Below are 16,320 nucleotides of genomic sequence, written 5' to 3' on the forward strand. Positions count from 1 at the left end.
CGTTGTTTTACAGGTGGTTGCTGATTTTTTCGGTTGACGGCGCATTAATTTCACTACAGAAACCTAGTCGTGAGAAATGGCCAAGTTTTTATTTTAAAAAAAGGCGTTTTCTTCACGTCTTTGCCCATTTTGTGTTCGCTAAAGTGACATTTTAACCAGGAAGTACGCTACGTGTTTTACCCACCGTCTAGATGGTACAGTCTAGAAACTGATAAACGACAAGAAAGCGCTGTTTGTTAATTTTAAACCCAGGTTGTGGGAGAGAGAGAGCGTGACCTATTTCGTGGGGGCGGGCGCTTTTTATGTGATTTAGAACATTAAAATAAGCTTAATAGTATGAAAAGAAAAACAAACAAAAGTCTAGTTTCTACACTACCATTGTACAGAACTTTAACTTTACTGCTTGGGAATAGACCTATAAATGTCAGAAGTGACTGCTTACAAGTGACTTCATTTTGAAGGCTCAACTCTTATCTTGACTTCATTGTTCTCTGTTTTTCCACACTTCACTTTCACAGTCCAGGTTTTGCTTGTGGATCAGAGAGCTTCTATACATAAAATAAGACTAAAGTCTTATCAGACCGTGGGAATCTTAAAATTTGATTTACCAGGTTTAACTGAAAGAGACCATAAATTAAAGATGTTTGTCTTTATAGCGTTCTGACAAAAAATAACATTTCATATAACTGTCCATTAAAAGATTTTTAAGCAAAAATATAGGTATGGGAACAAAATACACTACATCTGCCACAGTGAAATGGCTGCACTGATCCTGCAAGCCCTAGCAGCTGAGGGATTTCCCATGATGTACACTCTTCTGATTATTAACTGAGCACATTATATTCTGTTCCAGTGTCTGTTATGAAAAAGAACATGAACCATATGCAGCTTGATATGCAGATGTGTTTATAATTAAGGCCAGATATGTAGATGCGTTTCAAACATAATTATTTGCTGTCAAGTAAAGCTGAAGTCTGATAAGCCAAATAAGCATGAAGGTGATTTACAGAAAAATAACCAGTTATTATGGAAATTGTTTTTCTAAAAAAAGGCGACTTCTTTGGGCTTAAGCATATGCAATAAAACACATCCTATTTGGCCATTATGCTGTGCCAATACAGTTAAAAACATTTTAAGACAGAAAGTAAGTATCTATGAGTAAAAAAAAAAAATGATGTTTCAGCGTGATGTTTCATGCTGAGGGATAAATGTTGAAGATCCAAAGTCCTGTTTGAAAAAAGAGAGAAGTGTGTTAAGTGAAATTGCATTTAGCCAAAGAAAAAAAAAAGAACCACAAAACAGTCTGCTTGTAGCCCCTTTCCATTTTTTCAATATTTGAACTAAAAATATTCTCCAATTCAAGATTTACTGGGACTGAGAATTATTTTTTTTTTTCAAATATATCACAAAGCTTTTCTTACAGCACTAAAAGGAAAGAATAAAATCATCTATTTTAAGATTGGGGAACTGTATTAAAATGTATAATGGATTAAATGGTGTGAAATATTTTTTGGGGGGTTGGTCTATAGCTTTAGTCATTCATGAACTTATTCAAGGGACCTGATATAAGGAAGTTGTGTTTCTAAGATGAAAGTTTTGTTAAAATAAAATCACGCTTACTCAGAAGATCACAGTGGTCCAATCGCAATCAGAAAGAGAACTATGAAATAAAAGAAGAAAAAAAAACCCTACAGACTGCTGTTGTTCAGTCAAGGTCAGCAAAACCTGGCTCTTGGCAATTTAACTTCATTGTTAAGTGACTATTGTATATGTCATAGGTTAGTATCATAATTTATACAAACCAGCCATTAAAATCAATCCAGTAGGTCCACGGCCAGGATCTGAAAAGACAAATTAAGGTTGAATCAAGAATTTAAGTGTCTTATCTTTTTTTCTTTTCTTTTTTTTAAATGTACCTTCATCTTTAATGTATTAATACATTTACATCAATACAGAAATTTACTATTACACATATGTACAGTACTCAAGTAATTTATTGGATCATCACCCAGTGCAAGGTTTATGCTGCAGCTGCAGTAAATTAACAGTATTGATTATTATTAAATAAATTACATAAATATATTTAATGCTAAAATATAATTATTGTTGTTATCCATTATGTCAAAGAAGTATAACAGGAATGACTATTTGGCCATCGGGTCCCCAGCTGTTCATGTCTGCATTGGAGTGTAAAGTAGGTTTTTTACCCAGTGCACCTCACTGTGCAACAAATATGTCGTCACATCTGCTGGCATGCACCTCTTGATTTTTGTAACCTGACATGAGCTGCTATCATGTTTGCTTTTAACACCAGTTTAATGATATACGCCATACTCCCCAAAGTATCCACTCACCGATCCAAATCATTGAATTCAGGTGTTCCAATCACTTCTGTGGGCACCAGTATAAAAAAGCCACCTAGTCATGCAGACTGAATGACAGGATCCCACCTGTGCAACAAGTCCAGCCATGAAATTTCCTTGCTACTAAATATTACGCAGTCATCTAGTGGTGGTATTATAACAAAGTGGAAGTGAAGGCAGATGAGTGAAAACTTTTGGTGATATAGTCTATCAGTACAAAAGTTTAGAGATTCACAAATTATACAGAGGGAGAGCTTACGACAGTTTGAAAACGTGAGACTCTGTGGGTTGAAAAATACCCTGCAATGTCTTTGCCTATGGTTTTGACTCTTTATATATCAGCTCTGTGTGTTAAGTGACCAATGCAGAGAGTATACTGGCACCTTTTTCTTGGTTTATGCTGTCTCCAGAAAGGCTGATCTATTCAAGCTGGTGCAGCATCTAATTCTGTATAATCTAGGAATTAAGTTTCTGTATTGATATATAATTGAAATTGAAAAATGACACAATAATAGATTCACGTTATCTGCCAAGTTGCAGCAAGGTTAGAAAACTGAGAGGTGAAGGACCAGCAGAAAGGACACCAAAGCGTGACTCAGGTCAGCAGATATAACTTCACTTTGAGAGTGTGAGCCCTTTATACCCAGAGCGCAGGATTGCTACAAACTGTTTCACCATATAAACATGAAACATATCGTCATATAACTAAGCCTCTGTCATAATTAAGATACTCTTAGTTTGCCAAGTGTATAAAAGCGCGCATTGGTGTATTTCTTTTTCTTCCCCAGCTGTAATATATTGTTACATTCATAAGCTCACCCACTAAAGCAGTTTAATTATTAGTTGTATTTTGACAAACATTTAACTTCGGCTTTTATTACAGATTCAACAGATAGAGGTCGCTCGTTTGTGCTCAATGTGTGCACATTTCCGGGGGAAACTCCGTTCGGACAATTTCTGCTGTTTATTCAAAATACCAGTTTTGCTAGAAATAAGTGGGACTCGGCTACAACATGGGTTAACCGCGACTGCGCTCACAGACTTAAGCTTTCCAGTTCGTCAGTGACGCGTTCCTTTCTGATCATCTGCCCTCTGTTTCTGAATAAAAAGTCACTCCTAGAAGCATCGAACACAACTACAAACTACTCCAAACTTTGGAAATCACGGCAGCGTAAATATTTCCCCCTTGAAAGGGAAAATCCTATAAGTACGTGCTTCTTGGACTACTCGAACGCCCCCTTTCAAAAGAAAACTTCGCTGTTCCTTTACTTCCGGTTATGACTTCTTCTACCAATCGTGTTGATGTGGAGGTTTTGTCTAGCGACATCTATCATTCTATTAAAGAAATACTGCAACGAGCGCACTCGCTGTGCACTCGCTGTGCCAAAAAGGGATTTCTGATATTTGCCCAAATGATTGCCGGTATTTAAATAGTTGTATGCATGTATGTATGGCTTATGTAGCGATTAACAAATGGTGGCAGGACAGATTACAAGTTTTACAGCCTCACTATTATTGGGGTAGGGTTAGGGTTAGGGCTGTGCAGTGCTGCCCTCTTACATTCACTGTCTGGATCGGTAGCGCTGCTGCTCTCCGACTTGATGGGACGTGGGGCCCGGGCTCTCAGGGAGGAACAGCGGGGATGTCAGACGGTGGGTTTATGTGGTTGGCTCAAAGTTCGAGGATCCAAGCGGTGGGATAATGGCAACCCAATAAAAAAATCTGTTAATCGCGCTGACAGGCTTGTAAACGCGCGCACCGGGTGGCCACTTCCTGAAATGCGAGTGAGTGCGCGCCTTTTCTTTTTGAAGTTTGCGATTATGGGATTGGTGCGATCTCGGGGTACTTAACGTGGGCTTAATTCTTCTCTCGCCCTCTCTCTCACTTTTAAATATATTTGTATAACAAAAATATTAATCATCACAAAAAGGCGGATCGCCAAAAAACGGCGTTACATTTTTCAGTAGCAAAACTGACCTTTAAGAACTGCGCAGTTGTGAATTTGTCGGATGTTGTTGACTCGCAAATCTACGATTTGAGACCAGGAGGAGACAAACCCAGTCTCAGTGAACTACGACAGCACGGAAAAATCGGAGGGTTGCGTCACCAAGAATTTTAAATCTGCAGTTCAATAATCAAATATGAGGATCCATCGGCTTTGGCAGACCCACTGGGGATAAATACATTATGTGAAATGATATTAATACGCAATATAATGTGCTAAATCATACAAAATTATAAGGCTTTACCACTAGGAATGAGCCCACATCCGCTAATACTGATTTAACATGCCGTTATCTACTTTAACTCCTACTCTAACATCCCAACCTGTAGTGGATACCGCCCCTAGTTTCAGTTCCATCACAATATTGTAATGTTGTCAGTTGTTGTGCTATCCAGCTCCAGCTCATAAAGGGTTATCTAAAACTTTTTTTTTCTCTATGTGAAAATAAAGTACATACTGTAATGGGAAGTCCCTCTGCTGGGCATCGGGTCAGAAGTCTTATACTGCATGCCTAAAGAGGAAGAAATACATTTAAGTAGCATAATTCTGTATGAATAACTAATTACATTTAAATAATTCATATATTGTGATTAGAAATAGAACGACTCGTTACTGTGAATTCATGATGGCACAGATGGCACATATATGCCTTTTAACCAGTTTGATACACAGCACAGTAGAAATTCAATAGCAATAAAATCTACAGCCTCCAAAATAATATTTCGCATGTACAGAGTTTATCCAGACTGCTTTAGACTGTACCGATTTAAACAGGTGCATTTAATGTAAGTCTGTGCCATATCATATTGACCATAATGCCCTCCCCCCCAATATTGTCCTCCCACAAAGAGACAAGTCCGGGCATGTCTGAGAGATGAGTTAGAGCTGGGCGTCCGACTTCGAAGATGAGTTACACAGAAAAGGGACAGTAGACAGCAGAGCACAGTTCCCAGCAAAGTATGCAAGAAAATAGGAGGAGGAACTTGCAGCTGGTGATGTGCGACCCAACTAAACAAAGAGTATTCACCAGTTGCGGTACTTCTGATAATAGAGGCAAATGGTGGATTTAAACAACCAATTAAAATGTTCTATCTAAGATGCAACACCCCAGGTAGAAAATATTTTTTCATCTTTATTATGTGCCTATATTGGTTCAGACTCCTGCAGAGTCACATGGTTATTTAGTTTATTCTGAATTTAGTGTTATTTTATACTTAAAAATTCCAGGGAAACAACACCCACACTCCTCATTTTAAAAGAAGGTTCGAACATTCATTTTCTTACATTTATAAATGCTGCTGTCTTCAAGCTAGATGCATAATATATATTTTTCTATATCGACAGAAATACTGTTATCATAGTTTTTTCTTGAAATATGTGGTATCCTTTTGAGGCTTTTTCGCCCAACCCTTATTTAATACTGCTTGCTGAGTTTAAACCAGCGGAACATGCAGCACCCTAACGACAGTGACAACAGTGAATAGCGCTATTGTGTTGATCGTCGTCTCCCATTCTGATTTTTTTTAAACCTTATCTACAGAGTTGTCTTAACAGTTCACAGTGAATTTATAATGTTTTTATATTGTATTAGATGTATGTTATTTAAATATTTTTAAACATGCACATTCTATTTAAATTTTATTTTGAAACTTGACGTCCAGGTATATTTTAACCAGCATTTCAACAAAGCCAGCGCAGAATGGCACCTTAATGGCCTACATACATGTTTTATGGATGTCTTGAATGAGTGATTCCTTTGCTTCTGGTTGGATTTCATTAGTGTCGTTTGAGCAGGTAATGAAGACAAAATCGGACTGGCATACTGTGCAGGTTTTAGGAGTCTTAGGCACAGGCGGTGGTATTTGAGAGCATTCTGAGAAAGCTTTCTCTCCATAGTTCAGGATATGGTCATTTTCGTCATATATTGTGTTGAGGCTGGAGCACTTGTCCTGATCCTTGCAGACCCAACAGTTTAGCCCATCTGCATTTAGAGAAATGGAAAATATAAATATAAACATGATTTCAGGTGTAAATGCATGCAAGTTAAAATTACATATTCTGATGGGACCTAGAATAATTCTTAGTATTGCATTTTATAACATTGTTGTAAGTCACCCCGCATTACACACCCTAAAAAGTAAGGCATACCCACAATGTAAAATGGAAAAATATTTGTTTTTCTGGTAATTACCATACAATTACAGTGTACCTAAAAATAAATTATAGTGTAATTAAATTACTTTCACAGTAACTTGAAAATATAATGTATATTCACTTTCTGGTACAATAAAATTGCAAATAAAGGGGCTCATTTAAAGTCAGATTTAATTACAGGGCAATTACGTCCTCAGTTGGGGTGTTGTATTACAAAGTGTTACCAATTTTTGAATAAAAACTTACTACAGCTTAGCTTACTCATGTTTTTAACACAGTAGATGTGCTGCAGGCTAAGTATATAAATAAACTGTCTGATCAAAAATATAAAAATATAAGTAATAGTTAAAAAAACTGCACATGTATATAAACTAGATATAAATAAATCTTTAAATACATATGAAGTACAACATACCATTAGATCCATTACAGGCAGGAAAGTTTATGATTAGAACTGCCACCACACAGAGATTGTAAACTGGAAAGAAAAAGTACGGGGCAGACTTACTCATGGAAAAAGTCACTATGAATTACTCCACGTGAGAATTTAAATAAAATTATACTCTTATTTAGGTACAGCAGTTATACTGATTGCATCATATAAGACTTTCCAGTATTTTGTCTAATCATGCATGTAAATGTAACATTAAAGAAACATGCCTCAGCAGAACTGCAATAAAATACAACAACAACTTTAACTATGTCCTCAGTGTTAAACATGCTAGATTTTTTGGCATTTAATATATCAATCTTTATGATTTAAAATGTAATATTTGCAATAAATGTATGCATGGCAGTTTTTAACAGATGCATATTGGAAATTTAATTACCTTTCCATTTTTTCCCAACAGCTCTTTTCTTGTAGCGGTTTTGGGCCGTCACTTCTTCCACTGGTGCAGCGCTTCCTGGGTTTTCTTTGGCGTCTGTGTTGGCATCCATGATGTTACCCTTATTTCCTACATCTTCCATGAGTGCCTCTGTAATGGCTGATGTTCCGGGTAAAGGCTTGAATACTTCCTCTCCCTTGCTATTATCGTCACGATCTGTGTATGTCTGGCAATTGAAGTTATTTTGCGGCCCACTTTGCATCCCAGCCAAACTGGACTTGATTAAGAATCCCTCTGTCATAGGTCTTGACTCAGGCGGGTATGGGTGTGGCTTGCTTTGTGCCATCATGGGGAACTGCTTCATGTGAAGAATGGGCCTCACACAACTCCCTGTGTCAGTTACAGGCAGGGCAATTTCTTCATACTTGTAACAGAACTTGTGCACCATGTCAGAAGAAAGACCTGCATCACTGTAATATAGAGGGGAAAAAATATTGTTTTTTGCTCCCATTTTTACAAGAAGTGTAAAAAACATATTTTATTAAAGAACTGTAAAAACCATGACAAAAGCATACCCGCTCTCCTGAGTGTGTAGATTATCACCATCTTTAAGTGAAAACATAACACAGTTAGTCTACTGAAAATCATTTTCATTTGCAAAACAGTTCATTTTACAGTCCTTAGATGTTTAACTACCAAAATACAAGCATATTTTTGTTTTTCCTTTTTAAGGAAATTCTTTTAATGAGTCAGCATAATGTGCAGCACTTAGGTAATATGGTAAAATAGGAACACTGCACATTGTTTTCCTGGGTTGCCATTGCAGTACATTAGCAGCACATGTTGTTCGTACTTTGTAATTTCTTACAAAATAACTTCAGCTGCAAAAAGTTAACAAAACAAATTTCGGTGCCGTAAAAATGAATAAAAGTTGTGATCTGAGTAAAAGTTGCGATTCCATTTCATTCCAAGCGAGGGCCTGGAATGAAATGCTACTACAGCCATTTTGCTGGTCTAGAATGAATGAAGAGCCTCAAAAATGAGCACACTAAGAGGAAAAACAACTGCCTTGCCGCCATTTTAAAAATATTGAATAATGCCGTGTCAATAAACAAACTAACCTCGTGGTTGAAAGTGGGGCAAATAATCCGACGGATAGACCATTTTCTCACGATGAGCAATAGTTCCACAGATAACCCCGTACTGGTTTTGTCCTCAAAGTGAGAGCAGGAGGAAATGAAAGAGCATATGACAGCTGGTGTACGTCATAATAAATATATTTTTTGTCACTAGATGGTGGTATTCTACTGAGGTTGATTGCATAGTGAACCTTTACTGAACCATGTAATAATAATAATGATATTATTTACCGCTTTGAAAAACGTAGTTAAAAAGTGCTTTACAGAACACAAAAGAAAATATAACTGTAAAGAAATATATATATTATATTTTTAATAAGTCTGTAATTCTCCGAAGTCCATTAAAATGGATAGGACATAGTGTAAGTAACAGCAATGGCACAGCATGTCCCAAAGCCACAACACAATGTTACAACTAATTAAACAAAACCTTAAAGGACGTCTGGTCTTCGCTTTTTTAATGCAACCAAGCGGCCATCCTTGGAATTCTTTACACTGCAGCCGTCAGCATGTGGACTATGGGCTCATTGTTAGAGAACTGCTGTATACGAGTAGATAGCCCATCTCCTTGTTTCGCAATGGCTTTTAGTTTTGTTTGTCTTTTTTTTTTTTTTTTTTTTTTGGGGGGGGGGGGGGGGGGGTTGCCAGATTTCTCTGCCAGTCAGTTTGTATTTAGACGATGGCTTAAAGAAATCCTAAGCAACAGCATTTGATTCAGTCATATACCTGCTTCTAATTGTGAAGCCTGAGCAAGCAGACATTTGGTTTAGTTTAGTATTCTATATCTCACGCGTTTTAATGGATTTCCTCATTGTTAGCTATTTTATTGTATTCTGTAAAGCCCTTTGTACTTAATTCTCAAAATTATTTTCTTCTTCTTCTTCTCTTTTTCTTCCCACCCCACCCTGATCTAATTTTAGTCATTGCTTTCAGTTTTGGTTAGTTTCATTTTTCTTCTTGTTTCTGTGAAGGAATTCCTGCTAGGTATCGTAAACCAAAAGCAAAAGTGGTGGCAGATAAATTGAAAATATCTATATTAGTGTTGGTACATAACAACAGTGCCAAGACACAATGTGCTAGTGCTGGTATAGACTTACATTAAAATAGATGAGTAAATAACAGCATGAGAGACCAGTTTATAATTTGATAATGCAACCAAAAACAATGCTGTTTTTTTTTCGTTTTTTTTTTTTTCTTATTCATAAGGAGTCGCTACAGGAACTCAGTCTGCATGTACAAGATGTCCTTACTGATGCAGCCGTCTCCCTTTTCCCCTGGTATGAAGCAGGGGATTTTTTAAATGTTAGGTACTTGTGTTAATCATTACACTATGGGGCCACTAGTTTAAAGCTGTACAATTTACCCAAACAAAAACCAATGAACTAAAAAGTTTCATTTCTTGTTTGTCGCCTTCCTTTTTGCTCACTTTTTCCTCTGTATCACAAATTATAAATTCAACCAAAAGGTAAAGTGCCAGGAAACATCATGCAAAAAGTGTTCCCTTGAGATTTATTTGAGATCACTTTGAAACAGAACAAAGGAAATACTGACAAGAAATGCTGTAAACCTTCTAGTGTGGTACCTAAAACTACAGCCAATGCTACAACCAGGATTTTAAATGTATAGAGGTGAAATAGAAATCCATATACACTTAAATAATTATTCAGTGAAAATGTTGCACTGCTGCAGTGGCTAACACTTTGAATTTGCAAGCCAACTGAGGCCTTTGGGTATGGTTTGCTGTGGCTCTCTCAGGGTACTGTAGCTTCCTCCTACAGTTCAAAGAAATTCATAACAGATTAGCTGGTAATGCTAAAATGCCAATTGTTGTGAGTGTGACTAGTTGCCTGTCTCTGTGTTAGCCCAATGATAGATTGAGGGTAATGCATATGGATCTGTCCTGGACGTGTGTCTCTTCTCTTCCAATTACCCTGAATTGGACAAGTGGTTAACCCGAGTAAGTTTCAAATTATATAACAATCTTTTATTCAGTTAATATTGTTTTTCTCCTTCACAAAGGCAATGAATTAAAATCTGCTGGGGAAAGTCCAACTAGTTCTTACACATTTTTTGTTAGTCTGAAAACAATTACGGTATGAATCGACTGTAGTATAGAAATCGTGCTTTATAAACAACAAATTGTTTTGGGGGGTTTTGTGATACACCTTGCTAAAACCCAAAGTTTCAGCAACCCACCACATATTTATGATTTTTAGTAGTAGCAGCAAGGAAATCCTCAGTGCATTATATACAGTCATTCCAGTATAATCAGTGTGTTTTACTTTTATAATGACAGCACACACTACAGTAGAGAGCTTGTACATAATTTGCTTGTACACAATTTTGTATCGGTGTGATGTATGAATATATACTAGAGGGATTTCTGCTACCACATATTTATGATTTGACTCAATGGGAGTTGTATACCTGGTAGGTCACCACATTAGTTAGAAAACCACAACATTTTCATAGATTTACATTTGAAAGAAATAAGCTAAATAAGTCTCAAGTTGACTCCATGAATGTGAAATGAAGAAAAATAATAAGTGAACTGCAACCATGTTTTGAATCTCCTACAACAATTTTACAAAACTCTCTAAGCTGCAACTTATTGAAATATGACATCAAGAGAACAGTAGGATGAAGTTTGAAGCCACAAACGTTGAAATCTTTACAATAGACTGCTTCTACATACAGTCATATATACAGTATATACATGTCCATATGTACAGTGGGGCAAAAAAGTATTTAGTCAGCCACCGATTGTGCAAGTTCCCCCACTTAAAATGATGACAGAGGTCAGTAATTTGCACCAGAGGTACACTTCAACTGTGAGAGACAGAATGTGAAAAAAAAATCCATGAATCCACATGGTAGGATTTGTAAAGAATTTATTCGTAAATCAGGGTGGAAAATAAGTATTTGGTCAATAACAAAAATACAACTCAATACTTTGTAACATAACCTTTGTTGGCAATAACAGAGGTCAAACGTTTACTATAGGTCTTTACCAGGTTTGCACACACAGTAGCTGGTATTTTGGCCCATTCCTCCATGCAGATCTTCTCGAGAGCAGTGATGTTTTGGGGCTGTCGCCGAGCAACACGGACTTTCAACTCCCGCCACAGATTTTCTATGGGGTTGAGGTCTGGAGACTGGCTAGGCCACTCCAGGACTTTCAAATGCTTCTTACGGAGCCACTCCTTTGTTGCCCGGGCGGTGTGTTTTGGATCATTGTCATGTTGGAAGACCCAGCCTCGTTTCATCTTCAAAGTTCTCACTGATGGAAGGAGGTTTTGGCTCAAAATCTCACGATACATGGCCCCATTCATTCTGTCCTTAACACGGATCAGTCGTCCTGTCCCCCTGGCAGAAAAACAGCCCCATAGCATGATGTTTCCACCCCCATGCTTCACAGTAGGTATGGTGTTCTTGGGATGCAACTCAGTATTCTTCTTCCTCCAAACACGACGAGTTGAGTTTATACCAAAAAGTTCTACTTTGGTTTCATCTGACCACATGACATTCTCCCAATCCTCTGCTGTATCATCCATGTGCTCTCTGGCAAACTTCAGACGGGCCTGGACATGCACTGGCTTCAGCAGCGGAACACGTCTGGCACTGCGGGATTTGATTCCCTGCCGTTGTAGTGTGTTACTGATGGTGACCTTTGTTACTTTGGTCCCAGCTCTCTGCAGGTCATTCACCAGGTCCCCCCGTGTGGTTCTGGGATCTTTGCTCACCGTTCTCATGATCATTTTGACCCCACGGGATGAGATCTTGCGTGGAGCCCCAGATCGAGGGAGATTATCAGTGGTCTTGTATGTCTTCCATTTTCTGATGATTGCTCCCACAGTTGATTTTTTCACATCAAGCTGCTTGCCTATTGTAGATTCACTCTTCCCAGTCTGGTGCAGGTCTACAATACTTTTCCTGGTGTCCTTCGAAAGCTCTTTGGTCTTGGCCATGGCGGAGTTTGGAGTCTGACTGTTTGAGGCTGTGGACAGGTGTCTTTTATACAGATGATGAGTTCAAACAGGTGCCATTCATACAGGTAACGAGTGGGGGACAGAAAAGCTTTTTACAGACGACGTTACAGGTCTGTGAGAGCCAGAGATTTTCCTTGTTTGAGGTGACCAAATACTTATTTTCCACCCTGATTTACAAATAAATTCTTTATAAATCCTACCATGTGAATTCATGGATTTTTTTTTCACATTCTGTCTCTCACAGTTGAAGTGTACCTCTGGTGCAAATTACTGACCTCTGTCATCATTTTAAGTGGGGGAACTTGCACAATCGGTGGCTGACTAAATACTTTTTTGCCCCACTGTATACATGTATACATGCATATGGTAACCATAGCATTCAATTATAGAATCATTTTTACAAAGAAATGTTTCAAATGAATGAGAAATTGGTTGTAATAGAATTGAATATATGGAGAACAAATTAAATGGCTTTATTATTACTGTTACACAGGCCAACTAGATACAAGATCAAGAACAGAGCCTTTAAAATTCAGAGTAAGTGTGAACACAACACGAGTTTTCTTATGTTGTTATGTTTTTTCTGGAATTTGTATTTAGAGCTTGTTTCTGTGCTGCCATGATTAGTGTCTCTGTGCTGTTTTTCAGTCCAGCTTTGTCCAGGCACTGGTAGGATTTCTGGATGTCAGCCATTTCCTCTATCCGCCAGTGGTACTTACCGTGCAGGGGCCTGTCCTTCCATGATGGCTCCTCCAGTTGCTACTCTACTTTACTGGGTTTCTGTTGCCTGAGGTATTCACTGAGTACGTGGATGAGAAAACTCTTCATTGTCTCATCCTGGACAGTGGTTCTGAAACTCACCAGTACCAGGCATTATTCCTTACACTTAGCGTACTCAGTCTCAGGGTGCTGGACTGGGGTGATACCTTCCGTGCTTAGTCAGGAGCGCCTTTGTCTTGATGTTACTGGCTTCCATCTCCTTCTTTAGGCAGCTTATTATCCCAGCAGGGTACCTGATCACAGGCAGGCCGTAGCTGTTGATAGCCCAGATCTTGTTCCTAATATTCACCTGACTCCTTAGGACTTGCCTGACCCTCTGCAGGTACTTGGGGGTTGCAGCTTTCTTAGTGGCCTCTTCATGGTTCCTATTCACCTGGGTTCAGGCCTATGCAGAACAGCAGCGGGGAAAGCTCATCTCCTTGGTAGATCCCGCACTTGATGGTGTCTTGTGCAATAGGCTTGAAGTTGGCCTCCAGTGTTGTTTGCCACATCCCCATCAAATTCTTGATGAAGGCTCTCAGGGTCCTGTTGATCTTGTATTGTTCTAGGCATTCCACGACTCAAATGTGGGTCGTTGAGTTATAGGCCTTCTCAATCTGGGCAGTGCACAGGTTGGTCAGTCTGGTCTTGCAGTCTTGGGTGACTGTTCTGTCTACCAGGAACTGGTGTTTTGCTCCTCTGGTATTCCTGCCAACTCCTTTCTGTGCCCCACTCGTGCATTGAGTCATGTGCCTATTCATCTTAGCGCTGTGATGCCTGATAGGGGCTTCCATGTGGTACTGGGGCAGGTTATAGGCCGGTAGTTGGATGGAACCAGTCCCTTCTGGGGGTTCTTGGGGATCAGGACTGAGCAGTTAGCCATTCTGGGTGTGTTTCATCCATTAGCAGCCTGCTCATTTGTGCTACCAGATGCTCATGGAGTGCAGTCAGTTTCCTCAGCCAGTAAACGTTAATTATGTTGAGGCTTGTGGTGTCCAACTTGTCCATAATGGAGAACCTTTTTTGCCACTGTGATGGTTGCTTGACCCTGTTCAGGGAGGTCTGTCTGATCTGCTCTTAGATTCACTAGCCACTGTTATGTGTTGCAGCCTTCTCCCATATGCTCTTCCAGTATTGCGCCATCTCCAGACACAAAAGTTTGGACACACCTTCTTATTTAATGTTTTTCTTAATTTTTAATACTTTCTACTAGAGATGGCATGATAACAATACCACTTTTTTATGTCCGATACCGATACCAATATCATACATTTGGATGTCTGCCAATACCGATATGAATCAGATATAGTGTATTTTATAATCAATAAAACTGTCTTTTTTAATATCTTGCTGCATTTTGTAAAAGTTCTGTCATGGCAAATGGGATGAGCCGTGAGGAGAAAATAAATGAGGCAGGCACTTGCTGAGATATGAAGGTGGTTTATTGTAAAATAAAGCACGTATTCTTTTTTTTTTTCTGACTTGTATTTTCCTCCGTTTTCTATCTCTTACTCAATCATGTGGATTGAGAGAGTTTTTGTTCTTCTGGTGGCCGTGGAACTGTTACTTTTATCATGGAACGGGACCGCGGCACATCTCCTACACGCACGGACTGTTTACTCCAGAGATCAGCTGATCGCCCTGATGCCGGCCGGCTCGCTGGCCAGGCCCGCAGAAGTGCCCGCAGAAGTACCAGCTGAAATTTGGAGGAAAACACATCGGGGATGCAGAGGTCAAGGACAGAAGAGAAGAAAAAAGGTGACGGTGAGACAGCGGAGGCTCGAAGCGAGGAGGAGGTTTAAACCGTGTCTGCCGTCTATCGTGATGGGAAATGTGCGATCGTTGGCAAGTAAAATCGACGAGCTCTCAGCACTGGTACGGAGTCAGAGGGAATACCGAGAGTGTAGCCTGATGTGTTTCACCGAATCATGGCTGCACCAGGTCATTCCCGATGAGAATGCTTCCGTGGAAGGCTTCCACACTGTTCGGGCGGACAGGGACAGCATCGCTAGCGGTAAGCGTAAAGGAGGTGGGCTTGCTGTTTTAGTTAACAACCGGTGGTGTAACCCTGCCAACATAACAATCAAAGAAAGGATTTGTTGCCCGGACACTGAACTGTGTGCTGTTGGACTCAGGCCGTATTATTTACCCAGGGAATTCTCTCACGTCATCTTGGTGGCTGTTTATGTTCCCCCCTCTGCTAACCCCACAGCTGCATGTGACACTATCCACTCTGCCATAGCTCGGCTACAGACTCAGCACCCGAGTGCCTTTATTGTGATCTCGGGTGACTTCAACCATGTATCACTGGACAATACACTACCAACATTCAAACAATATGTGGACTGTCCCACCAGGGGAGAGAAAACTTTAGACTTACTGTATGCTAACGTCAAGGATGCATACAGCTCCTCCTCCCTCCCCCCACTTGGTAGGTCAGATCATAACCTGATTCACCTCACCCCCCGCTATGTGCCAATTGTGAGGAGGGAACCTGTGACCACCAGGACTGTTAGGAGGTGGTCAGAGGAGGCAATAGCGGAACTACAGGGCTGTTTCGAGGTGACCGACTGGGAAACACTCTGTGAGCCTCACGCCGAGGACATCAATGGGCTTACTGAGTGTATCACAGACTACATAACTTTCTGCACCGACTCCATTGTTCCAGCTCAGACTGTTCATTGTTACCCAAATAACAAGCCGTGGGTGACTAAGGACATCAAAGCCCTCCTCAACAACAAGAAGAGGGCTTTCAGAGGGGGCAACAAAGAGGAGGTGAGGAAGGTCCAGGTGTTACTAAAGGACAAGATCAGAGAGGCTAAGGACAATTACAGGAGGAAGCTGGAGTGGAAACTCCAGCAGAACAGCATGAGAGAGGTGTGGAGGGGCATGAAGACCATCACTGGATTCAGGCCAACCAACAGCAGGGGAGCTGAGGGAGGTGAGAATAGAGCCGACGAGTTGAATCTGTTTTTCAATAGATTCGACACCACAGTGTCTGCTCCCACCCCCACAACCTCACCTGCAGTCAGCCTGGAATCCAGAGCCACACCACTGTGCCAGCCTCTCTCTTCACATGTTGCC

At 39.8% G+C, this 16,320-nt stretch overlaps 2 protein-coding genes across 8 annotated transcripts in view; one reads left to right on the top strand and one right to left on the bottom strand.

Annotated features, from left to right (window-relative positions):
- On the bottom strand, nucleotides 1-7,491 carry LOC308405050 (uncharacterized protein; the record flags this gene model as incomplete). Of its 5 annotated transcripts, XM_080895451.1 has the most annotated exons (6): nucleotides 1-1,227; nucleotides 1,803-1,841; nucleotides 4,826-4,879; nucleotides 6,092-6,349; nucleotides 6,938-7,000; nucleotides 7,353-7,491. In XM_080895451.1, 6 exons carry the CDS (start codon nucleotides 7,489-7,491, stop codon nucleotides 1,193-1,195), a joined length of 588 nt encoding a protein of 195 aa, XP_080751577.1. In that variant the 3' UTR covers nucleotides 1-1,192. The 5 variants fall into 5 exon arrangements, 1 of the variants encoding a protein (XP_080751577.1); XR_013973260.1 differs by lacking the exons at nucleotides 6,092-6,349; nucleotides 6,938-7,000; nucleotides 7,353-7,491 and adding an exon at nucleotides 4,982-5,178 and having other exon boundaries at nucleotides 1-1,841; XR_013973261.1 differs by lacking the exons at nucleotides 4,826-4,879; nucleotides 6,092-6,349; nucleotides 6,938-7,000; nucleotides 7,353-7,491 and adding an exon at nucleotides 4,341-4,371 and having other exon boundaries at nucleotides 1-1,841.
- LOC308405049 (uncharacterized protein) overlaps nucleotides 7,383-16,320 on the top strand; it is a 21,076-nt gene continuing 12,138 nt past the window's right edge. For 2 of the 3 annotated variants that reach the window (XM_080895450.1, XM_080895448.1), the window contains exon 1: nucleotides 7,383-7,520. The gene's annotated coding sequence lies outside the window, so the exon portion shown is untranslated. The remainder of the gene's footprint in view (nucleotides 7,521-16,320) is intronic. The other variant, XM_080895449.1, reaches the window with a different exon arrangement.

This window comes from Rhamphochromis sp. 'chilingali', assembly GCF_963969265.1.
Source record: "Rhamphochromis sp. 'chilingali' genome assembly, chromosome: 11".
NCBI lineage: Eukaryota > Metazoa > Chordata > Actinopteri > Cichliformes > Cichlidae > Rhamphochromis > Rhamphochromis sp. 'chilingali'.